Source organism: Cupressus sempervirens, chromosome 9, assembly GCF_028749045.1.
Source record: "Cupressus sempervirens isolate cs-2001-9-10 chromosome 9, ASM2874904v1, whole genome shotgun sequence".
NCBI classification, from domain to species: domain Eukaryota; kingdom Viridiplantae; phylum Streptophyta; class Pinopsida; order Cupressales; family Cupressaceae; genus Cupressus; species Cupressus sempervirens.
Genome location: NC_143126.1, coordinates 642,287,529 through 642,313,922, shown reverse-complemented (window position 1 = coordinate 642,313,922; position 26,394 = coordinate 642,287,529). Strand labels below are relative to the sequence as shown.

Below are 26,394 nucleotides of genomic sequence, written 5' to 3'. Positions count from 1 at the left end.
AAGAGACTTAGGTGATTAAGATCAAAAATATTTCTCTGAATGTCGGTTAAAATTCAACCAACATCCAAATATGAATATTGCATTGTTGGAGAAATAAAGGTTAGCCTAACTGCTGAAAAAAGACACTTACTAAAAAAAGAAATTGCTGAACAATAGTGTGTCCAAGCACCAAATTGTCCCGGTCTAAGATGCACTGAAACTTACTATAAAGAGTAAGTGCTAAAAATAGCCAATGCTAAAATCACTAACTTATTGAATGAACTCCAGAAAAAGGCAGTGCACTCCTTAATCTCATTTCATGATGAAATTACTTATGCTAATACCTCCTGGATTTCCTACCCCACTCATTAGGCCTATGGGAATATCATGAATAGGCCAATTGTGTCTCTCTATGCCAAACTAGCTTAGGAAGGAGATATTACACAACATGTACATGAAATATAGATTAAGGTATTTCTTATACTTAAATGTTATACTCCATGAATATATTCTACTGAATGAGACTAACTTGAAGAATGGGATGGGGAGTTAAATGTTCCATTTCATGTATATTTTGGGGTCATAAATCAAAACAGCATTAACATTTTAAGACTTAAAACAAAATAAAAAAATCACTTTGGTCAAGTTTGAGCGTTGAGACTTCCTCAGCAAGTTCAGTGAGTCTCACCTAGACTCATCTATGTCCAGGTTCTGGTCCCCCAAATGTGCCAAGGCTCGTTGGCATTAGACCCACCAAGTTTCCGCAAGTCTCGGAACTACGCTTTGAACAATTCTATATATACGATCTCTAAAAGTATCAATTAGAGTTGTATCTCCAAGAAACTTACTGAACACAAGGGATTTTTATTTGATCTTGGTTAAGTGTAATGAACTTGTCTATTTAATGAGGTGTTCTCTAGAACAAAATTACTCAAATTTTTGAATTTTCAGTTATATATGGTGATATATTTCCTTACAAGTTTATGAACTTATCAAATTTGAATTTTCAGACTTCCTCATACCCTCTTATCCTATTTTTCTTAAAAAACATATCCAAGTCCTTGTGCCCATATCACATCTTAAGACAGCTATGGTTGCAACCATGCAACTGAACGTTTGGGAGAATTATTTTTTATTCCAAATTTTCCAATTATCAGGCTCTTAATGCTTCTCGTTGCTTCCACATACAACCTATATTAGAGCCGAGTATGAATGGTTTGTGATTGGCTAGTAGTATAATTGTTCTTCCATACCCACGCACAACTTAAAACTTTACACCTTTCACTCACCTTTATTTGTAAGAGGATATGAATGGTTGTAGGTTGCCTATGTCAACCTATTTTTTCTATGAAGTTTGTATAATAAATAAGAGCAGAATAAGAAAATTGCCACCCATCCTTATATTGAACTTGCCAACTATCACCAGCACACCTCTTCATTTATGGCATGTGTTTTGTGTGCACCAACGATTGTTGTAATTTTTATGAGGTTTTTGCTAATAAAGCTTTTTGGGGTCATAAATTAGTACGAGACTTGAATGACCTTCTTTATCATCAATTGTCTGTAAAGTTTCAGCAAATTCTGCTATAAATCAAACTGATATAATGCCTTTTTGATTGCTGAAGATGGTCTTGAATATACAGACCTGTATATGAAGTGTTACTTGAAGTATAATAATTATTCTGAAAATGTTTTATCCCTGTTATAAATCGCATAAGGCAGTAATGCTAGAAAAGAAGACTTAATCGTATTTGTGTGTCCTCTATCCACATTCTTACCTTCCTATATAGTAAACCCAAGGGACATGTCTTTACAAAGGACATGACCCTTTCTAGGTCTGCCCTCCATAAGACATTATTTTGCCAAGATCGGTGTCTCCATTTGTTGACTAATAGTTAGTTAAACTAACTACATTTAGTGTTCAAAAAGGATTGCAATCTGTGTTATAGTTTAATATATCTTAAAGGCTAATGCTATAAAGGAAATGCATGCTTTATCAGATCTATACGATCTGTAGAATCAGACCAATATGATGACAGAGTTACAGAATTAACACTTCCTCTTAAACTTGATAATCATACTAAGAGATGACATATCTAGCATCATCAATTAAGATGAATATGTAAAGATTCTACAAATTCTGATGAAAATATTCAGTAAAGTCTGCAACTAGGTCTGATCTAATACCTTTCCTTCTATGTAGAATGTCTTGATCTATTTCTTAATGAGTAAGAGATCTATCTTTGCTTGTAACTGTTATGCAAGTAATAATTTAAATCCTGATATAAATCGCTGAGGTAGTGAATGCTTAAGAAGCAGACTTGAAAAATGTTTTTTTGTGTGCTCTTAATCCATAAACATCCCTCTATAAATATGATGCCTAAGGACATGCCCCTAGAAGGGACATGTCCCTTCCTTAGTCGGCCATGACTGTCCTTACTAAAATTGGCGCCTATTTTAGGACTAAACAAGATAATACTCAAGTTAACTAATCTTGTTTGGTGTTTAGACAAACAATAATTAACCTAAACTAGAGACCGGTTCTCTAAAAGACTATCTATTATATTTATATGCCTTTTCCAAGGCATCATATCTATAATAAGATCCATACGATCTGTCATATCAGAACAGTAAGATTATTAAGTTACAAAATTTAACAGAATAAGCATAGATTGATACTCTATATCTATCTGAATCTTCTAAGCATGTGGTATCGTTGAACACATGATACTATGCCATATGACTTATCACTTATACTTGTGATAACAGTATTGCATGCAATGCAATATACAGGATAAAATTTAGAGAATTATTATTCATCCTTTATCCAAGTTGTGACTCATAGGTACTGGCAAGCCTATATCACAATATGATCTTGAGTTAAGATCTACCAGTACATAGGATAAAATTTGGAGAATGATTAAATTTTTCCTTTATCCAAGTTGTGACTCAGAGGTATAGAAATGTCTACATCACAATGTGATCTTGAACTCATCCAAATCTAATAGTAGTTGTCTACTGTTTAGTACATTATCTTAGAGATTGTCATCTCTCATAATGTCTTTTATACAAGTGTTCATTATCGTAGAGATCATCACCTCTTAGATAATGAATACAAATGGTGAAGCCCATAACAGTCAATAGCCTGACAATAATAATTTTAACTCAAAATTATTTCATTAATAATTAAAGAATACAAATCTATTATAATTCAACCATACCAAGTCTTTTTCTGAAGTGATCTATCTTTACTCAAGAGAGGTTTGGTAAAAATATTTGTTGTCTGATCTGTAGTGCAAATGTATTCTAATTTTACAGAATTCCTGTCTACCATATCTCTTAAATAATGGCTTGGACCTGTCATGAAAAACTGGATTCACAAAAAGCTTGATGGAACTTTGATTATCACAGTAAATAATAGTAAGATTTATGGGTTGACCAAATAATCCCACAAGTAACTTTCTAAGCCAAATTGTTTCCTGAGAGGCCATTGCTACCGCAATGCATTCAGCTTCTATGGAACTCTATGCTATTGATGTTTGCTTTCTGCATATCCATGATATCATTGCTAAGCCTAAACCGAAACAACATCCTGAAGTGCTTTTCTTATCAATAATACTTCCAACCCAATCTGAGTCTGCGAACCCATGTAAGTCCAAGTCAACTTTCTCATACTTAGCCCAAGGAAGAGTGCCTAGTAAGTATCTCATGATGTGTTTGACTGCAACTAGGCGTATTTCCTTTGGCTCACACATAAACTGACTTAAGGCATTAACAACACAGCAAATATCAGGTCTTATATTTACCAAGTACATAAGGGACCCAATCATCTGTCTGTAAAGAGTAGAATCTATGGAAGGTGATTTTGTTGCTGCTTCCTTAAGTTTCTATAGATTAGTCTCCATTGGAGAAGACATAGGTCTACAATTCCACATTCCAAATCTCTTCATGATGTCTAATGTATAGCTTCCTTGATTAAGTAAGATGTTGTCAAAGTTCTACCACACTTCCAGTCCTAAGAAGTAATGAAGGAGTCCTAAATATTTCATATCAAATTCTTTGATTAGATCTTTCTTGTATTGATCTATAAGATGATCATCACCTTTTATTAATAAATTATCAACATATAGTATCAAAATTATCACATCATCTTTATTCCTTTTATAATAGAGATTTGGATCAGCTTTGTTCTTAGAGAAACCTAAACTGGTGAGATTTGCATCGATTCTTTCATACCATGCCTTGGGAGCCTGTTTAAGCCCATAGAGAGCTTTCTTGAGTCTACAAACAAAGATTTTAGGATTATGAGTTTCAAATCCTTCAAGTTGTTCCAAATATACCTCTTCTATAATCTTTTCATTTGAAAATGTTGTTTTCACATCCATCTGATGTACTATGATGCTATCAAAGTTCTGCCACACTTCCAATCCTAAGAAGTATGAAGGAGTCCTAAATCTTTCATATCAAATTCTTTGATTAGATCTTTCTTGCATTGATCTAAAAGATGATCATCACTTGTTATTACTAAATCATCAACATATAGTATCAAAATTATCATATCATCTTTATTCCTTTTATAATAGAGATTTGGATTAGCTTCATTCTTAGAGAAACCTAAACTGGAAAGATATGCAGTGATTCTTTCATACCATGCCCTAGGAACATGTTTAAGCCCATAGAGAGCTTTCTTGAGTCTGCAAACAAAGATTTTAGGATTATGAGTTTCAAATCCTTCAAATTGTTCCAAATATACCTCTTTTGTAATCTTTCCATTCAGAAATGTTGTTTTCATATCCATCTGATGTACTTTTCATCCCTTCAATGTTGTAATAGGTAGGACTACTCTTACAGAGGTGTATCTACCAACTGGAGCAAAGATTTCTTCATAATCAATTCCCTCCTTCTGAGAGAAACCTCTGGCTACTTATCTATCTTTATATTTTTCAATGCTACCATCATCAACATGCTTGGTTTTAAATATCCACTTAGAAGAAACAACAGATTTTCCTTCAGGACTTGGAACAATTCCCAAACATCATTCTTAATAACGGATTGGTATTCTTTTGTCATAGCATCCTTCCAAACTATATGTTTAATAGCATCTGAAATTTGTGGTTTTGATTTAGATAAATTACTCATGTTTGTTGCATAGCTAGAAAATCTTTTGGGTCTTTTTCTTTCTCTAAAGGTTCCAGATGGTGCAACAAACTCTTGTGCCTCCTCTACAGTCTTAATAGCCCAAAGTGGTCTTTTCTTAGGATTTTGAGTTTCTTCAAGATTAAGATTTTGAATTTCATCTTCAATTTTTTCAATATTCTCCCTCTGAAACTCAAATTCATGATTTACTTCAAAAGTAGGTATATGTGTAGGATCTTTAGAACTTAGGGCTCTTTTGAATGTTAAATCTTTTTCAAATATTACATCCCTACTAAGTTCAATATTTTTTGACCAAGTATGTAAACTCTATATGCTTTAGATGTTTCACTATACCTGACAAAAATACCTTTCCTCCCAGAGGGTTCTAACTTAGTTCTCTTTTCTTTTCAAACATGTATGTAGACAGGGTACCTAAATATCCCAACATGACTTATATTTGGTTTAACCTCAGAAAAGACTTCTTTAGGAGTTTTATCTCTAAGGTAGGAGTGAGAACTTTTTTTTTGAATATAGACATCATTACAAGAGGCTTTGGCACAAAGATACTACTCTAAATTTTAATCAAGTATCATAGCTCTTATTGCTTCTATAATTGTTCTATTCTCCTTTTTTGCTACCCCAATTTGTTGTGGGTTATAAGGCACCGTATACTCCCTCTTAATTCCTACTTCTTTATAAAAATGTTTAAACAAATCTAAAGTGTATTCCCCTCCATTGTCAAACCTAAAAGTTTTAATTTTGTATCCTGATAGGTTTTTAGTTAAGGATTTGAATTCTTTGAATCTCTTAAGGATTTCTATTGATTCTTTACATTTTAAGAAGTAAATCCATGTTTTTCTAGAGAAATATCTATAAAAAGTATATAGTACCATAATCCTCCAAGGTAAGGAACAGACATAGGTCCACACAAATCTGAGTGGACTAATTTTAAAACATTGTTAGTTTTTCTAGTGTTATCTTGAAATGGATTTTTGGTGTTCTTACCTAAAGTGCATCCTTTGCATATGCTCGAATGATCTTTATTCAACTTAGGTAAACCAATAACCATCTTCTCCATAGTAGATAAGGTTTTGAAATTTAGATGTCCTAACCTTATGTGCTATATTTTGTTTACATCAGTAGCTTTATGAATTAAGGTTTGAATAGGTTGACTAGGTTCTATTTTTTAATTCATACAGGTATCCCTTTCTTTGACCAATTAACTTTGATTTCTTAAATGTAGAGTTCTCAAACCAAGTCATTACTTTACCATCCATGAATGCAACTTTGTGTCCATCATCTTCAAGTGTTGTAACAGAGATTAGATTCCGCTTGATTCCTGGTACATAGAGTACTCTTTTGAGATGAAGAGAAATGCCTGATTTTAGTTTCAAGGTGCAGTTCCCAATTCCTTTGACAGGATGGGTGGAATTACCACCTATGGTAACTTCGTCATAAACTGCTTCTAATAATGAGTCTATTACTTCTTTGTATCCTGTAATGTGTCGAGATGATCCACTATCAATTACCCAGGCTTTGTTTGATAATTCACTTGATAGTGTTGAATACAATACATGTTTCTCAGGATCATGATTTTCATCTTTCTTAGTAAGGTCTATATAGTTTACTACTTGTTTTGAATTTTCAGGGCAATTAGATTTTTAGTGTCCAAATTTTTCACATTTGAAGCATTTTATTTTGGATAAATCTTTCTTAAGTTTGTCATTTCTTTGATTACCCTTCTTGAAATGCTTCTTCTTACTTTTATAGGAATTTGTGTTGAGAACATGAAGTTCTTTATTCTTAGTTTTCAATTTTCCTCCTTCCTTGAGTTGCCTAGATTCTTCTTGAAGGCAATCTCCTTTAAATCTATTGAAGTCTGAAAGTTTGTCTCTACCACTTACTCCTTGTGAGAATATTTCCCATGAATCTAGTAATCCATCTATTGCCATTAATGTTAATTCCTTATCATCAATTATGTACCCTATGCTTGTAAGTTCATCTCTTAGACTAGCCACCCTTAGGAAGTATGAATTCATAGATTCTCCCTTCCTTATTTTTATATGATTTAGTTTCCCTTTTAGTGACAAGGTTTTGGTCTTATTATCAACCTCATATGCATTGATTAGTGCACTCATCATTTTGAATGTCATTTGATGTTTCATTAGAATAGGTACTATTTTTTTTTACTCCATCTAATATGAATCTCATGGCTTTCTTGTTTTCTTTGATCCAGGTAGTTTTATTAGGTTCAATATCATGTTGTTTGGATTCCTTATCAAAGAACTGTGATACATCATTTTCATCAAGAGCCATCATAATTCTGAATTTCCTTGCAATGAAATGGTCTTTACCATCAAGAATAATTATTATACTTCATATACAGACCTCTTCATTACAGGTCTGTATATGAAGTGTTTCTTGAAGTATAATAATTATACTGAAAATGTTTTTATCCCTGCTATAAATCGCATAAGGCAGTAATGCTAGAGGAGCAGACTTAATTGTATTTGTGTGTCCCGTATCCACATTCTTACCTTCCTTTATAGTAAACCCAAGGGACATGTCCTTGCAAAGGACGTCCCTTTCTAGGTCGGCCCTCCATAAGACATTATTTTGCCAAGATCGGCGTCTCTATTTGCTGACTAATAGTTATTTAAACTAACTACATTTAGTGTTCACAAACGATTGCAATCTGTATTATAGTTTAGTATATCTTAAAGGCTAATGCTATAAAGGAAATTCATGCTTTATCAGATCTGTACAATCTGTAGAATCAGACCAGTATGATGTCGGAGTAACAGAATTAACATTGTCAACTATTGTTTGATAATGTTAGTCATTAAATGTTTGGTCCAATATGAGATTGGAGCTATAATTTCTCCAGCCATTCCAATTTCATGTCTATAGATTTGAGTGTGACGTATCATGACAACCCATTTGCGAATGATACAACCTTCCATCAGAATGCATAATACCTTTGGAGCTCTTCTATACATGGAGAACCATCTCTTTGTCAACTTCAAATTGTCTAACTAGATTAGAGTTGCTGCTAATGCTTAATGGTTTTTCTCTGGTTAATGTCATAGTAAAAGGATTCGTTGTCAATTTCTTAACACAAAAATTTGTAAAATAATCATTCATCCATGCCAATCTTGTAAGGTGTTAACCTTGGATCCAAATAAAGCATCACATTATTTTTAAATGGTCAAAGGTAATTAAGCCCTAGGCTATAGTGAACATATTTGAAGAAGTAAATCCATGACAACTAGCCATAAACGCACTCTATTCATATATACCTGTACTCCATCAGCTCTTCAGCCTAGCCAGGAGGTGGTTAACTCTCCACCATTCTTAGTCCTCTGAGTACCAGCAATTCATCATGAATATAACAGCTTCAAAACTACCAAAACTAAACAATGCAGAACTCAAAGGTTTTATGAAAAATCAGGCCAAACAGAGTTAACCACAAAAATTCTCAGGTAAAGAAGAACCATGGCTACTTAAAAATGGAAAATCCTTTAAAAACCAGCTTTTTCCCTGAGTACATGGAAAACAGATTATGAATGTTATAAGGTAATAGCCCTAGTCTGTTGATTTATGAAAATGATACCCAGACTTAGAACACTTCAGATATGGATTCATGAAAAATAAAGTCCATGTGCATAGTGGAGACTTATATGATGCCCAAAGGATTTTTCTGATTTTATGACAGTCTTCACCCGAATACAGGGAAAAGAGCAATTCTTCCAAAGAGGACAAAGGTTCTTCAACAGATTCAAGCTCTTCATGAAATATTGCACTCTTGCCTTCCACCCAACCACTGATCTCCCAACTACAGTTCCTATTGAGTCCAATTACCATTTCTCCCAACTGGAAACTGGCAAGAGAAATACCTACAAATTATGGTAGTCACCATTGGGGAATATATAACAAACTCTGAAATGACATGAAATCCAAGATTGATCAATGCACAAGCTTGTGTTAATCGAGACCTGGAAAAGATGCTCCTGATTAGGAATACTCTTGGACTAGATAGACTACAATGGACCCAACATTGGCCTATGAGAATATCCCCTTCCAATGCCAAAACTGACACAAACATAGCCATTTGACCAGAATTGACTCATTTGTGATGAGTCAGCAGGCCTCTAATCTACAGAAAGTGAGCCAGGAGCCAACCCAAAGTATAAGCAAGATTTGCAACAAACTGTACCTAAAATGAGAATTACACCCACAATAGATCACTTCTGAACAAGTTAGTATAGCTTATTCCATAAAAGTAAAGAAGCAAAATATGGTAAAACTTTTAGATCCCTGATGGAATACAGCTATAGTCTTGATCACAAAATCCAAACAAAGTAGTGGTAATAGATATTAACTAACTCAGAGGACTCATTTGTGATGAGTCAGCAGGCCTCTAATCTACAGAAAGTAAGCCATGAGCCAACCCAAAGTTGAAGCAAGATTTGCAACAAACTTTACCTAAAATGAGAATTACACCCACAATAGATCACTTCTGAACAAGTTTAGTGTAGCTTATTCCATAAAAATAAATAAGCAAAATATGGTAAAACTTTTAGATCCCTGATGGAATACAGCTATAGTCTTAATCACAAAATCCAAACAAAGTAGTGGTAATAGATATTAACTAACTCAGAGAGAGAGAGAGAGAGAGAGAGAGAGAGAGAGAGAGAGAGAGAGAGAGAGAGAGAGAGAGAGGCAAATTTTATTCTGAACATCTTCATCAAAATCTCCTATAGAAAATCCTAATGATTAGAAATTTAGACGAATGTTTGAAAAGCACAAGCTAATAATGACCACAATGGTAAGCCTGCAAATAAAAATTCCCACCCTCTACCTGCAAACTGCAAAGGAATTGAAGGTAATCAATGAACAACTCGGAGACTAAAAGCTCTTGATCTTTCTATTGAATAAAATGGTTTCTGCTCCATGAGATACAGAAAACTAAAATAGTCTCGATCCACAAATAAATGATATTTGTTTCAAGAAAACCAATCTGGAGAAACCATATCATCAATCAAAACCAACAGAGAATTCCTCAAACTATATGAATAGAAAGAGATGTTATGCAGATAAACATGGGCCATATGCACAGAAGCCAATGTGTGTTACGCCTTCCCAGAAAAATGGGAGGTTATTAACCTCATTATCCAAACTCTCTAAAATGACACTATTCAGGAAAACGATAACCTAACTTACAAGTCCCACAAACTTATTACTGCATATAAAATTGCACAAATAGTATATTATGAGAATCAGTACTCATTTGCCAGCAATGCTTTACCTTTATCATAAAGACTGGTTGTATCTGTACTTCAACTAGAAAGTTTCCTTGGAAATCCTTTTGGCAAAGTGACTCTTTACAAATCAATACTCATAATTTAGCTAATGTGATCTCTATAAACAGATAAGAGTGATATTATATTTCATTTATATGTATACTTGCTTTTAAGGATATCGCAAACCTTTATTTCTTCTCGACGCCTCTCGAGCTCTTGTGAACTTAGCTTCTGAATTTCTTGGGCAGTTACCCTTAACTTCTCTGGATCAGAATGGCCTGAATTACACAATACGTATAATTTCTTGATTTATGCTTTACAGCTAAAACATATAAAGAATGACCATAACATATATGCCCCCTTCCATTCAACTCGTTGATTTAAAAAAATTGTAAATTTGTAAGGAACCTGAGGCAAGGTTCTACAATTAGAGCACAATAACCATGTCTCTATTAGAACTGCAGACTCAAAAAAAGGGTCGATGCTGATTAAAGGCTTCAAGGATAAAATTTTGCATGTAATTAAAGCGGCACTATATATGCTATCTACTATCAACATGTATACCATTAAGCTACTGTGACATTATATGAAAGCGGATAAGCATCTGTCATTTGCAAACTAGAAAGTCTGTCATGCAAAAACTTATAAAACAGCTCCTCTAATCTAAATATTGCAAACTGGAAGGTAAAACAAAATAAATATCTAAAATGATACCATCAGGAAAAAGGATTGATGCTGATTAAGGGCTCCAAGAATAGAAATTTAAATTTACTTAAATTAGCAATAAATATATCCATGTAGAATTAATATTTAAAAACAAATGGTATTCTAGCATCATATGAAAGTGGATAAGCATCTCTCATTTGCAAATCGAAGAATAAGTCCATCAATCTAAAACGTATGAATCAACTCCTACAATAAAAAAGTTAAAAACCAAAATGTCAGACACTATAAAATCATAAATAACCAATATGATGCCCTCCTTCAGCAGAAACGCCTGAAAAATGAGATGGTCTCTAAAAAGAATAAAATCAAAAACAGGTCATTCAATTTGATTCCTGGCTACAAATGTTGAGGGGAAGGGTAAGCCCCTACTTGTGAAATATGTGTCCATATGAGATTTGAGGATTGAGGGAACTCAACCTTAGAATCTGTAACCTACCACAAACCACTGATACGTTAGAAATTGGCTAAAACATTTATCCATGGTACTCTTAACCTGAAAGACATTGCTCTGGGAAAAGATCAGAAGAAACTTAAAAAGTGGCAATGCTCACCTCTGCAATAGATTTATCTGCATGTGGGCCTTGCGCCGTTGCAAGTGTGTAAGCTTAATATTGCAAACACGTATGGTTTCCAAAAACAGCAATCGATAGCCAATCTGACATGGCTACTATAATTATGTGGTCATACATGTGGCCTTCAAAATAATCGCTTCACAGGTTCTATTAGTCTCAGGGTATATCTTCATCGACAGTCAAAACAGTTAGTCTACTACATGGTCACTCTTCACAAAAAAGAGATCAACCACACATTTCAGACAAAGGGGAGTGGCTTGCAAGCAAGGATGAGACAAAGTATAAAGGCCCGATAATGGAGGATATCGACTAAAACTTCATGTAACATTAACTGACAATAACTATATATCATGTTCAAATCCAATGGATAACCTATTTTGTAATTTTTCACCTAACATGCCAACTACTGAATTTAACCTCTTCCATCATCCATGAAAATTAATGTTGCTCAAACAAATACAGAAAAGTGTATAACAATAGTCATTTAAACAGTAGGTTGTAAACTAATGTTACTCAAATAAATACAGAAAAATAAACAACAATTGTCATTTTGAGACTCTATCCAGACATTAATTTGGTCTTTAAATCAGCATGTAGATTTTGGAGGGTGAGTATGCCTAAAAGGACATATTAAGTGCAGCCTCTATGGCATCAGCAAAGAGATTATGTCTGTTTACCTGTGGTTTGATGAAGTTCAATTTAATAAAAATGCTACTAAATTGCTAGCATTTATGAATGATTGTGCAAGGGAACCACTGCAAAAGAAGGCACTCACACATGCAGGGATTCTTGACAGAATTTTGGTTTGATACCCTCACAGAAATTGTCTCATCTTTACCGGTCTGCTAATCTTGACAGACTAACTTGAACATGCTGAAACACTAGCATCTGTAAGCTACACACAACTATTTAATCTTTCAACTATTTGTGGTCTGAGCACAGTGTTACTGATGTGTTTGATCAGCAATAAACAATGACTGGAAATTCTGAATTAGTGACCCATACATGTTTAATGAAACAGTATTTAATGCTGCTACACCTTTCTGATTCAAACATGTTTAGTTGGATCTTATTATATCTAGAATGTTGGTACCAAATAAGTCCTGTGATTTCTGAAGGCCATGGTATTGTAAAGCCCACTGAAGTGAGCTTGGATGTGAAATCAAGATGCATGACTATATGGTGTAATCTGGGAATCTTTTAACTTTTTGATAGAGTGAAGTTCTCAAATAAAGTGAGGCACTCATACCATGATATAAACTGAAGTTTAGAAGCCTTTATATTGAAGTGTTTAAATTTGTAAGGCAATAGTATAATAAAGTCATTGAGCCCAGTGGAACATCAGTACATGGAAATCCTTGCTTCCCATTAGGTATAGACAAAGAAAAGTTCTAAAGATTTTTTAAAAAAAAAAAAAAGGTTAGAAGCGAGCTCTTCCAAATCTTCAGAATATTTGCCTTATCATGTGACAAGTGGCAATGTTTGCTGTTAAGTATTTGGGCATTTTGGGGGCCAAGTTACATATATAACCTATGAGCTGGTTGTTTAGTGCTCATTTGTATCGGCTAGTTGGGGAAACAATTTTGTGGGGGTAACCAAGTGATAAGATTACATTATTTGACAAGAATGTATGACTAGAGATGTTGACTTTGGACATAATTAGATGGTATTCCTCTTTGCAATAGGTGTGCGCATTTATTGTTTTACTAAGATTTTATGAAATGAAGTATTTATTACAATAATAGATAAGACGTCTATTATTAGTTAATGGTTATCTTGTAAATATCTTTAGCTTTAGTTTGCTTTCGTTTTTTGTTTTCTCTGGAATAGAATGTTTCTATTCTTTACGATCGTTTCCTAAGGAAACATCGTCTCTTCCTTTTGTATAAATTGACCTTTCGGTCTCTGTTATTAATAAGCAAGTATTTACCAATTACCTTGTAATATGGTATCAGAGCTAAATACTTAAATTTTTTTGGAAAAATTTATAATTTCTTCTTGAAATTATTTGTTTAAATTTTTCCAAAATTATTTCAGCTAATTTCTCTAAAACCCACCTAGGGTTTTTCTGCTTGGAGAAATTCCCGAATTACAGGTCTGCAAATCGCGTGGAAATCGTGGCCATTTTTTGAAGACTCGCGTTTTTGGGGTGAAAATCTGCATGTTTCTGTATCAAATCTTCATGCTCTTAGCCGTCTCAGTCTGTCATCATGCTCTGGGAAGCAGATTCGACCATTTTTCATCAAGAAATCTGAAGTTTTTTCAAGCTTTTTTCAGCTAGGGCCGTTTTCTTTTGAAACCCTAATTTTTGGGGTCGAAATTTTTTTTGGTTGCAGATTCTTGGTGGGTTTTTCGAGAGCTCAACTGGGTTGTCATCCGTTTTTTCTGGGTGCCTCGATTTTTGTGCCTCAATTTTCGAGCCAGCGGATTTAAAAAACAACAGCAGATTCCTTCTAGGTTTTTCGAGCTCTCTTTTGGGTCATTCTCTGATTCTTCTGGGTCTTCCGTATTTTTGCCTTGAAGAATGTGCCTTCACAGATTTTCACAGTTTTTCATTGAAAAACGTGCCATGGCATTTCTGACAAATATTCTACTCGAGCATAATTCCAAATTCAATGGTCACAATTATGGAACCTGGAAGCAGCACATCATCGCAATCTTCGAATATCGAAACACCGATCAACTTGTTCTGGGTGTTAAGCAGCGTCTGACTTCTCCAGGTCCTGATCAAGATACATGGGATCTGAACAATCGAGAGGCAGTAATGCTTCTCAAACTCTCCGTAGCTGATGACCAGCTTTCTCAGATTCCATCCGGCAAGACAGCGGCCGAAATTTGGACACATCTAAAAGGTCTTCATGAGACTTCCGACAAGAGCAGAGCCTTCTTTCTGAAAAACACTCTGTTTTCTATTGTCATGGATGAGCGCACCTCGCTTCAGGCACACCTGAATCGGATTCAGGAAATCCGTGATTAGTTACTTGCCATCGGTCGCAAGATGGAGGAAGAGGATATTGTGGTAATCACTCTTCGGAGTTTACCAAATTCCTATGAGCATTTTATCGAGACTCAACATCACATCTACTGGTGTTGATCTAAAGTTCACTGATCTCTGCACCCTGCTACTTCAGCAAGATCGGTGGAAACAACAGTTCGGTAGCAGCTCCAGTTCCACCTCCACTGAGCAAGCCTTTGCTGCGAAATCCTTTCAGAAGGATAAGGGCAAGTTTCAGCAACCATCTCAGCAGAAGTCTTCTGCTCCAGCATCCGATGGTACCACAAAGAAGAACATTCAATGCAACTATTGCCACAAGTATGGTCACATGAAGGTTGCATGTCGGAAACGCTTAGCTGCCCAATCTAAGCAATCAGGTTTGCAACCCAAAGCGAACAGTGCAGAGCACACTGAGCAAGTGGAATATGCCTTTTATGCCTTCATGGCTAAAAGACCCGTAGATCATGTACAGTCATCTGCCTGGTACATTGATTCAGGTGCCTCTCGACATTTCACTCACCGCAGAGACTGGTTTACTAACTACCAGCCTTATTCAGATTCTATTATCTTTGGTGGTGGAGAAGAGTACACGGTTGTTGGTAAAGGCAACATTCAAATTCAGACTGTTGAGAGGAAGCTCATATTCCTTGATGTGTACTACGTTCCAGGGATGGAACTAAATCTACTCTCGGTCAGTCAGTTGCTGCGACATTCTCCACACTTGGCAGTCACCTTCAGTTCACATCAGTGCACCATCACTGATCGGGCGACTAAGTCTACTATTGCAGTTGGTCTTGAGGATCATGGTCTTTTCAGACTTACTGATTCTGGTGATTCTCAGGACTTAGCTATGGCTGCTCGGCGATCTTCCATCAGCACACTTTGGCATCAGCGATATGGGCACTTAAATGTGCATTATCTCTCACAACTTGCTCGGGATGAGCTTGTTCTTGGTTTGCTAGAGATTCAAACCCAACACCTTGGAGTTTGTGACGCATGTCAGGTTGGGAAGCAACATCGCACACCTTTCCCCAGTGGCGATTCTGGGCGAGCTTCTCAAGTACTTCAGCTTGTTCATGCTGATATTTGCAGCCCTATGGCCACTCCTTCTGTTCTTGGGTACAAGTATTTTCTGTTGTTTGTAGATGATTTCAATAGAAAAATGTGGGTGTATTTCCTTAAAAAGAAATCTGATGCATTTATTGTATTTCAGAAGTTTAAACCCTTAGTTGAAAAAGAGTCTGGGAAATCTATTATTACTCTTAGATCAGACAATGGGGGGGAATTTTGTTCTAATGTTTTCTCCAGCTTCTTGGATACACATGGCATCCAACGCCAGTTCACCACACCCCACACGCCACAACAGAAACAGTGTAGTTGAACGTCGGAACAGGACAATCACCGAGATGGCTCGTTCCATGCTCGAACACAGACATGTTTCGAAGCGTTTTTGGGCAGAAGCAGTTAACACTGCAGTTTATCTGTTGAACCGGTCACCCACAGTGGCGGTCAAAGGTAAAACTCCGGAAGAGGCCTGGTTAGGTCGCAAGCCCAGAATCAGTCACCTGAAGGTTTTTGGCTCTCTTGCTTTTGTTTGGATCCCTGATGCTTCACGCACCAAGTTGGATGCCAAGAGTCAGAAACTGATGCTTGCTGGATATAGCAGTCTTCACAAAGCCTACCGCCTTATTGATGTTGAGACATCTCGTCTCATATACAGCCGTGATGTAGTCTTTGATGAGCAGCGAGGACCATTCATGCCTGTTTCTCCTGTTCCTGATCCAGCAGACCAGCTTATGTAGGTTCATGATTTGGGAGTTCGGCTTCCATTAGGTCCACCTGATGGGAGGGCTCCAGTAGCTCCTACAACTCCAGTCCTGCCAGTAATACCTGTACAGCCACCTCCGGCTTCTCCTGCAGGATCACCTCGTTTTGAAGATTCTTTTGATCAGGATCCTGCTGATCAAGCATCTCCTAGTACTACTGTTGGTCATTCTCCTCTCCGGCCTAAGTGGTGGGCTAAGACACTTGCTGATCTTCATGATGATGAGCTCATTGATGGGAGAACTACTCGAAAAAAGAGCAAAACTATAGATTCTGTTAACTTTGCTCTTATGGCCAACATTCACAGTGTGTTTGAACCTCAAACATATTCCGAGGCTAAAGGAATTCCAGAGTGGGAATAGGCCATGCAATCTGAACACCAGAGCCTGCTGAAGAACAACACTTGGGTCCTTTCTGATCTTCCCCCAGGGAAGAAACCCATTAGCTGCAAATGGGTCTACAAAATCAAATACAAATCAGATGGTACTTTGGATAAGTACAAAGCTCGTTTAGTGGCAAAGGGCTTTTCTCAGCGTCAAGGCATTGATTATGAGGAGACCTTTGCTCCTACTGCAAAGATGAGCACCATCAGATTAGTCTTAGCCATGGCAGCACAGTTTGGTTGGAAGGTCCATCAGATGGACGTAAAGAGTGCTTTCCTGAATGGTGATCTCCATGAAGAGGTCTACATGATGCAGCCTCCTGGTTTCAAGGTTGCTGCTAAAGACCATCAGGTTCTCAGATTGGTGTAAAAGCTCTCTATGGTTTAAAGCAGGCCCCTCGGGCATGGTACATCAAGATTGATATGTACCTCAGTGATCAAGGCTTCAAGAGGAGTTCTTCAGACTCAAATCTGTACATCAAGACTACCGACAGTGACATCATCCTTCTGGTTATCTATGTGGATGATCTAATCATCACTGGCAGTTTGGCATCTTTGATTCAGGGAATCAAACAACACTTATGCCAGTCTTTTGATATGACTGACCTTGGGCTCATGCATTATTGCTTAGGTGTTGAAGTTTGGCAACAGTCTTCTGGTATATTCATCTCTCAGTCCAAATATGCCAGAGCCTTGTTAGACAAATTCCGAATGCAGGATTGCAAACCTGCATCTACACCTATGGAGAAAGGTCTCAAGTTATCAGCCAAGTTTGATTCTCCTTCCGTTGATGATACTACGTATAGGCAACTAGTAGGCAGCCTCATCTACCTATCTGCTACTAGGCCTGATATCAGCTTCGCAGTCAGTTATATTTCACGCTTTATGACAGCTCCTAAGGCTGATCATTGGATGGCAGCAAAGCGTGTGCTTCGTTATGTGAAGGGCACTTCTGATTATGGACTTCTGTATTCTCAGAGTTCTAATCCTAAACTCAGTGGGTTCACAGATTCAGATTGGGCAGGCTCTGTTGATGATAAAAAGTCAACATCTGGATATGTGTTCAGTTTGGGATCCGGTGCAATCACATGGACCAACAAGAAGCAGCAGGCGGTTTCTCTCTCTTCTACAGAGGCTGAATATAGAGGGACTGTTAAGGCAGGATGTGAAGCTGTCTGGCTTCGTCGGATGCTTGGGGATATGCAGATGTCACCAGCAGGACCGACTACTCTGTTTGTTGATAACGAAGGCGTTATCAAGTTAGCACGGAATCCAGTCTTCCATGAAGGAACCAAGCATGTGGATGTTCATTGTCATTACATACGACAGCTGGTTGAAGACGGGACTATAGATCTGCAGTATGTTCCTACCTCAGATCAGACTGCAGACATTCTCACCAAGCCTCTTGGTCCTGATAAGTTTAAATTCAGAGGACAGCTTGGTGTGTTAGATAGATTAACCATTAAGGGAGGGTATTACAATAATAGATAAGACGTCTATTATTAGTTAATGGTTATCTTGTAAATATCTTTAGCTTTAGTTTGCTTTCGTTTTTTGCTTTCTCTGGAATAGAATGTTTCTATTCTTTACAATCATTTCCTAAGGAAACATCGTCTCTTCCTTTTGTATAAATTGACCTTTCGGTCTCTGTTATTAATAAGCAATTATTTACCAATTACCTTGTAATAGTATTTACTCATTATGTGAAGGTATCAGGGGTTGGAGTACCTGTGTTACATCCCAAATTTTGCCCTAATTTTTAAATTTGATCATAACTATTGTTTTAACGAATTATTTCTTTTCATAATCATGTGAAATGAGTTAGTTATTTATATACATTGTACTAACTATTAACGAATTTTTTCTTTTCATGATCATGTGAAATGAGTTAGTCATTTAAATATGTTGATGAAATGACCAGTAACCTATAACTATTATTAGATGATTAGCAGTTGTTTGATTTGAATTAACGATCACTATATTTTGTTTTGAAATACTATGTAATTAATGTTTCAGCGAGAATGTTTTACATGGGTGATTGCAGAAGAAGACTGAAGAGAGGGGAAGCATTGCTAAATGGGATCATCGGAATGAGATGTTCGTTTGGTTCAGTCATCAGGATCGACAGGTATGACATAAGACTTTCTTGGAAAGGATACGAAGACTTGTCCACAGGTTACATTATGGGACCGCATGAGCTATTAAGGAACCAATATCATAAGACATTAATAATCTAAATTAAATAATAATACATACCTTTTGAGATTGTTTATTAATTTTTATCTTATCATTATAATAAACACTTACATACGAACACATAAATATAAAAATGAAATGGCACCAATAAATTATAATAATATAATCTAATGATGTCACCTCATCAATATACTTATGTGAACGTATATAAGAATGTATTATAATAATAAAATAAAGATTATAACTCTTCAACTCTTTTTTATTTCTTTTCCCTCTACATTTCTTTTCTTCTCAAATTGAATTAATGTTTATGAATTTGAATAGACATATTGAAAAACCGATGGAAGCCGACAAGTCTCGACGAACCTTTAAAGAAGCCATGAATCGACTAAGGTAGATCATTCCTGCTTTCCTCTCCTTTCTACTATCTAATACGTTTCATATTAAGCTGAGCTTAGACATTCTCAACCAAACTTTCCCCAGTTTTTCTCAAACCCGATTTCTTTTCTTTCCTTAATTCTACTAGCGACTGAAGTCTAAAACCAATTATCAAATAGTGGGTGAGCTAATAGCCAACAAAAGTTCTGGCTAGGGGCGAGAGGAGCCACATCTTAATCACAGGTCACGAATTTAAGCAATCGCATGTCATAATTTACCTTCTTTTCTCAGTTTAAGCCCGACTGCAGTCGGCTACTCATTCCAAGGTTAAATGAAATACAGTAGAACCATTTGTAATTTATAGTTCGATTTTCACTAAGTATAATGTCAAATTACAGTCGGTACATAATGATACGACTGAGAATAAAAAAAAATATGTTTTCAAGTTCATAACTTCTTTCTATTCTAATATTCGTCCATAGTCGGCTATGCATTGTTAGACAGAAATCAATTTATAATACTTTGTTGTTGATCCCCTGCATTACATAGAGATCATTGAAGATCTTCATCGAGTATCCTTTTGATTTATATCATTTATGAATACAAATGGTAGTTGTAGAAAACTTGATTAATTGTGTGAACCGACATCAATGACCATGCTATCATAATTCCTGAACATAATCAAAATACTTATAACATCGAGAAATTCACCAACAAGATGCCATAGAAATGGTGAAGAGGTGTAAATAATATCAAAATGCTCATAATCTCACAAACACTGAGGAATTCACCGGCAAGATGCCATAGAAAAGGTGAAGAGGTGTAAATAATAACAGGATGATCATAATCTTTCAAGCACCTAGGATTCACCCGGCATAGAAGCCATGGAATGGTGTAGAGGTGGAAATAACCTGCAAGAACCAACGATGAAATCAGATATGAATATCTAAATAATGAATAATTAATAGCTCATGCATGTCCCAGTAATGAAATCTGTTGTCAAGTCAAGTGGTGTTGATTAGGTCTATGAACCCATCTGAAATCCTTGGCCAAGGTAGTTTATAGGCATATGTGCCAATCTTGAGATCACTTGTTTGTCCACAAACGTCAGTTATATAGGTATAACTGATTGGGCACTCAAACCACCTGGTAGCTCGAATGGTTGGACTGAAGAACATCCCAAGCCCGATCTCAAGGTAGGGAGGGACGTTCTAATAAGTTAAGATGTGTGGGGATAAGCATGGTCCAAGGTTGGGAAGTCAAGCCTATGTCAATACTTCTCCTCTCACCAATGTCAAAGCTTGAACAACCAAATAAAGAATCTTCCTTTATTACTATATGTTTCTTTTTCACTTTTACTTTATAATCCTTTAGTAGAAATAATTAGACAATTTTATATTTCAGATAGAGTAAATATTTTTCATTTACATTGAATAAATGTTTATTTCAGTTTGATATAAATTCAGTTAAGAAAGTTAGTTGTTACTTTTCAGCTGAATATGTTATCAGTTAGAAATGGTTAAATTGTTAGCAATGTATATATAGTTATTCCTCATTCTCGTTATATCAGCTGAACATGAAATACAGTTAGATTAGAAACAACTACTTTTATTATAGTTATATTCAGTTAATAGAAGTCATTGTCATGTGAAATGGAATCAGCTACTTATAAATCAGATCATTGGGAGTTTTAAATTGTTTATGAAAATTCGTTTGTTACAACCTGTAACAAAAATCATTGTTATATGGAGCAGCCCTTTTAGGACATTGTTACAATTTGTGATCTGCTCCTCCTTATAAAGACTCCTGTGATTTGCAAGATGGATTTTCCCTTAAATTGGATATTATTGTGTGTTTCACCTAAGAAATACTGGTAATCCCAGTTCCAGCTATGGTGCTGATCTCATTCTATATCACTCACTTCCTCGTTTCTATGATGTCATCTACCGCAAACTCTACAAGTATTTGATTATGAATTCTTAAGTATTTGATTATTGAAACATATCAACCCCTCACCACCACATCTACTCCCACATGGTTGACCAAATCCATTCAACCAAAAATGAGGATTCGTAGGGAGATTGAGCCTCAGTGTAACATAGGAATTTTCCTAACCAATTTTAAACAGTATTCAACTAACAACTAATCCCTTTCATATGACAATGACTTCCTTTAACTAATTAAACCTAGAAAGGAGTAACTGCTACCTAATCTAATTTCATTTTAAATTCAATGATAGCAAAGGAAATAACTGATACCATTTAAATCAATCCAACATGTTCAATTGAAGAATAAAGTAACAACTATCATTTTAAACATCTAATATATTCTCGCATATATTCTACATTATCTATTTATGCCTCCACAAATCCAATGGTAAAGTGCTAAAGAACGTACAGATATGATGGAGAATTTCCTTTGTCTTGTTGTTGATCAAGCCTTGGCATTGGTGAGAAAAGCATTGACATAGGCTTAACCTCCCAACCATGTACCATACTAATCCCCACACATCCTAACTTAATAGAACGGCCCTCCCTACCTCGAGATTGAGCTTGAGATGTTCTTAGGTCCAGCCATCCAAGTAATCTGGTGGTTTGAGTGTCCCATCAGTTATTCCTAAATAACTCAAGCATCTGGACAAACAAAAGAGATCTCATGTTCGGTACATCTACCTTTATCTACCCTAGCCAAGGATTTCAAAGTTGGGTTTGTAAACCCAATCTCCACCACTCGACTTGACAACTAATTTCATCATTAGGACATGCATGAGCTATTAAATATGTTTGTTACTTAGTTAATTGATTCCAATCTTGATTCTTGCAGGTTATCTTCACCACATCACCATTAATGGCATCCCTGCCGATGATCTCCTTGGTGTTTGGTCTCCATGATATTATTTGCATGATGTATAAAAAGATTAGAAGTAAATTCGGATAGGTTCATTAATTCATGGTTATCACTATAATTTTCTTTCTTCCATATCTATGGCTGAGACAATCTCAAATGAACAGCATATGACCTGATATGTGACCCAATGATTTTTGCCTAGGAAGCTATGATTATGTATACATTCATTCACCATACAAACTGTATATGATTTGGCATCAAAATTTACTTAAATGTGGAAAGAGGATTATAGCAAGACTCTGCTTAGCATGGCAAAAAGATTAAATGAAAGTAATGGATTCAAGACGTTTCAATAAATACAACATATCTTACATGACCTTTAACAGTCTGCTCCAACTCCCGCAGTAACTTATACTAGTTTGCTCCTACTCCTGTGGCAAGAAAGACTTGGACTCCACATTCCCTAGCTCAGTCCTCGCAGAAGGAAATGACAAGATTATAAAGGAAACGGGAGGACAAGTTATTGAGGTCGATAAAAGTCTCAAAATCTCTTCTCTTGCCTTAACGTAAAAACAGATGAGAAATAGAGTCATGGAAAAATGCAGAGAGAAAAATGTTGTATCAAATACGATCAAGGAGACTCAATTTAAAGGATTGCTTGGCTCTTTAGCTACCTTCAGTTATAAAGAAAGTCATTCGTATGCCTCTCTAATCGAATTTTTAAAAAAGAGAAATAAGGAGGGAAAGAATAACAATTTGAAGAGTTTTTAATTTATTATTTTATTTTTATTATGCATTCTTATAAACGTTCATGTGTATGTATTGATGAAGTGACATCATTAGATTATAAACTTATAATTTATTGGTGTCACCTCATTTGTATATACATGTGTTCCCATATGAGGGTGTATAATAATGATTAAATAATAAATTCAAATAATAAATCTTCAAAAGTACGAGTTTCATATTTTTAATTCAGGTTATTTAAGTTTTTATTATATTGTTTTTCTAATAGCTCATGCGGTCCCATAATGCAACATGTTGTCAAGTCTCCGTATCCTTTCCCAGGTAGTCTTAGGACAAACCTGTCAATCCTAATGACTAGACCAATCGACCATCCCCTTCCGATGATCCCGTTTAGCAATGCTTCCCCTCTCTTCAATCTCCTTCCTGCAATCACCCAAACAAAGCATTCTTGCCAAGACATCATTCAAAGATATATTAATCATTAATTCCAATCAAACAATTGTTGATCAACTAATGATAGTTATAGATTTCATCAACGTCTATAATAACTAACTCATTTCACATGATCATGAATGAAATAAATCATTATCAATTGGTACAACGTTTATATTTAACTGACTCTCTTAACATGATCAGGAAGGAATAAATTGATACGACGTCTATAATTAACTAACTTGTTTCGCATGATCAAGAAGGAAATAAAGCTACCGGTCACGTTAAAAAATTTACTAGGTGCACTACAGTTTATAGGGGAGTTGTGTTGCACCAATTCCTGCAGTCTAAAAAAAAAAAAAAAAAAAGAAATAAATAAATAATTCGTTAACCCGATGGCTATAATCAATTTAAAACTTAGGGAAAATTTTGGGATGTAACATACCCACTCCCTTAGATTTTTCATCGTCCTCGATGAACATAACAACAAAGTTTAAACAATACTTAGTTTATACTGGAAGAATAGAAAATATTCAATTTTCAATTTTCAGAAAAAAGATAGGGGTATCTTTGAAAAATGTCATGGTAATCCTCCCAGGTGGCATTATCCTAAGCATATTGGTCCCACTGAACCTTGCACTAAGTCACTTCCCGATTTTGTAAGCGTAGCTTACATACCTCGAGTATTCTGAGTGGTTTTACCTCTACCACCCCTAGTTCTCACACCTGCAATAATTTCCAATCAATCATATGTTCATGGTGGGTAATATACTTTTTAAGATATGACACATAGAAGACGTCATGCATCTTGGCAAGGGCTGGTGGTAAAGCAATCCTGTAAGCTACTAGGTTCACAACTTCCAGAACTTCAAAGGGTTTCACATATCTCGAGGCTAACTTAGCATTTTTTTCGAACTTGATAGTACTCTTCTGAGGTTTAACCCTTAGTAATACCTTATCCCCTACTGAGAATTCCCTAGGTATTCTTTTGGCATCAGCATAACTTTTCTATCTGTCGTTCGCTTCCTTTAACCTTTGACAAATCTGGATTACCTATTTCTCCATCTCTTGAAGCATTTCAAGCCCAAGAATGATTATATCTTCCAACCGATTCCAACTTACTAGTGTTCTGCATTTACGACCATACAAGGCCTCAAAAGGAGCCATTCCAATGGCAGACTGATAGGAGTTATTATAGGCAAATTCTACCAGGGGTAAGTATGTTTCTCATTGATACTGTCGGTCCATATAGTACACTCTCAGAAGATCCTCTAATACTTGATTTATCCGTTCCATTTGACCATTTGTCTCAGGATGATAGGCTGAACTAATGTTTAACTTGGTACCCAAAGTTGTAAATAATGTTTGCCAAAATTTGGAGGTTATCCTAGCATCCCTATCTGAAATAATTTTCTCCGGAATTCCATGCAACCTGAAAATTTCTTTTATCATCTTATGGGCAATCTTAGGTGCTCCATCAGTTAAATTCTCTGGTATAAAATGAGCAACCTTTGTCAATCTATCAACCACGACCAAAATAGTGTTGTGTCAATTCCGTGTCATAGGTAACGCTTGTACGAAATCCATGGACATTACTTGCCATTTCCATTTGGGTACTTCATTTGGGTGTAACAAGCCTGCGGGGTACCGATGTTCTGCTTTTACTCTCTAGCATTCCAAACATCCTGCAACAAACTCAATTATCTCCCTTTTCATCCCCTTCCATAAATATAGAAGTTTTATATCAGATAACATTTTTGTTACTCTCGGATGTCCTGAATATGGGGCTGAATGGAATTCACCTAAGATTAGTCTTCGGAGTTCAGGGTCGTTGGGTACATAGATTCTATGATGATACCTTAATAATCCGTCCGCTTCTAAGCTAACCTCTGAATACTTTGGATCTTGGGGGTCTCTGATAAGAGCTAAGCTAATTTCTGTATAAAATTCATCATGCTCCAAGTCTCGTAAAATTTGGTCCCTTAACCTGAAGTTTACAATAGTTATTGCTGAAATGTGTCTTCTCCGGCTTAGGGCATCTACTACTTTGTTTTCCTTACCATTAATATAACTTATGTCAAACTCATAGTCTGCTAAGAATTCCAGCCACCTTCTTTGTCTAGCATTAAGATTCGATTGGGTGAAAATATACTTCAAAATATGATGATCAGATCTAAGCTCAAAAGGTTTCCCGATTAAGTAATGTCTCCACATTTCCAAGGCATGCACAATTGCTGCTAATTCAAGATTGTGGGGTGAGTAATTATGTTTATAGTTTTTCAATTTCCTGGACTCATAAGCAATAACTTGTTCATCCTGCATCAACACACCCCTTATTCCTTCTCTGGATGCATCTGTTATAACTACTAATTGCTTTTGTGGATCAAGTACCCTTAGAATAGGTGTTGTGGTCAATTTTTCTTTCAAAAACTCGAAGGCTGTTTGACACTTCTCTGTCCAGATAAATTTCTTTCCCTTCCTCTAAAATGAAGTGATCGGATAAGCTATACTTGAGAAATTTCTGACAAACTCTTTGTAGAACCCTGCTAACCCCATAAAGCTCCTAACTTTGGATACATTCCTAGGTATGGGCCATTCCTTGATTGCTTTTATCTTTGACGGATCTACTGCTATACCCTGAGCTGATATAATGTGCCCTAGATACTGAATTTCCTTTTGATAGAAGGTACACATACATAATTTTCCATATAGTTTGTGTTCTCTTAATCTTTGCAAAACTATTTCTAAGTGCCTCTGATGTTCTTCCTTATTCTTAAAATATATTAAGATGTCATCTATAAAAACTAATACAAACTTGTCCAAACAATCCTGAAATATGTTGTTCATTAGATTCATGAAAATTGTTGGGGCATTGGT

General features: G+C 35.8%; 1 protein-coding gene across 2 annotated transcripts in view; it reads right to left on the bottom strand.

Annotated features, from left to right (window-relative positions):
• LOC149540374 (hsp70 nucleotide exchange factor FES1-like) overlaps positions 1-26,394 on the bottom strand; it is a 157,079-nt gene that overhangs the window by 74,533 nt on the left and 56,152 nt on the right. The window contains exon 2 of one of the 2 annotated variants that reach the window (XM_089801469.1): positions 10,605-10,696. In XM_089801469.1, coding sequence (XP_089657595.1) covers positions 10,605-10,696 — 92 coding nt within the window. The remainder of the gene's footprint in view (positions 1-10,604; positions 10,697-26,394) is intronic. The other variant, XM_089801468.1, reaches the window with a different exon arrangement.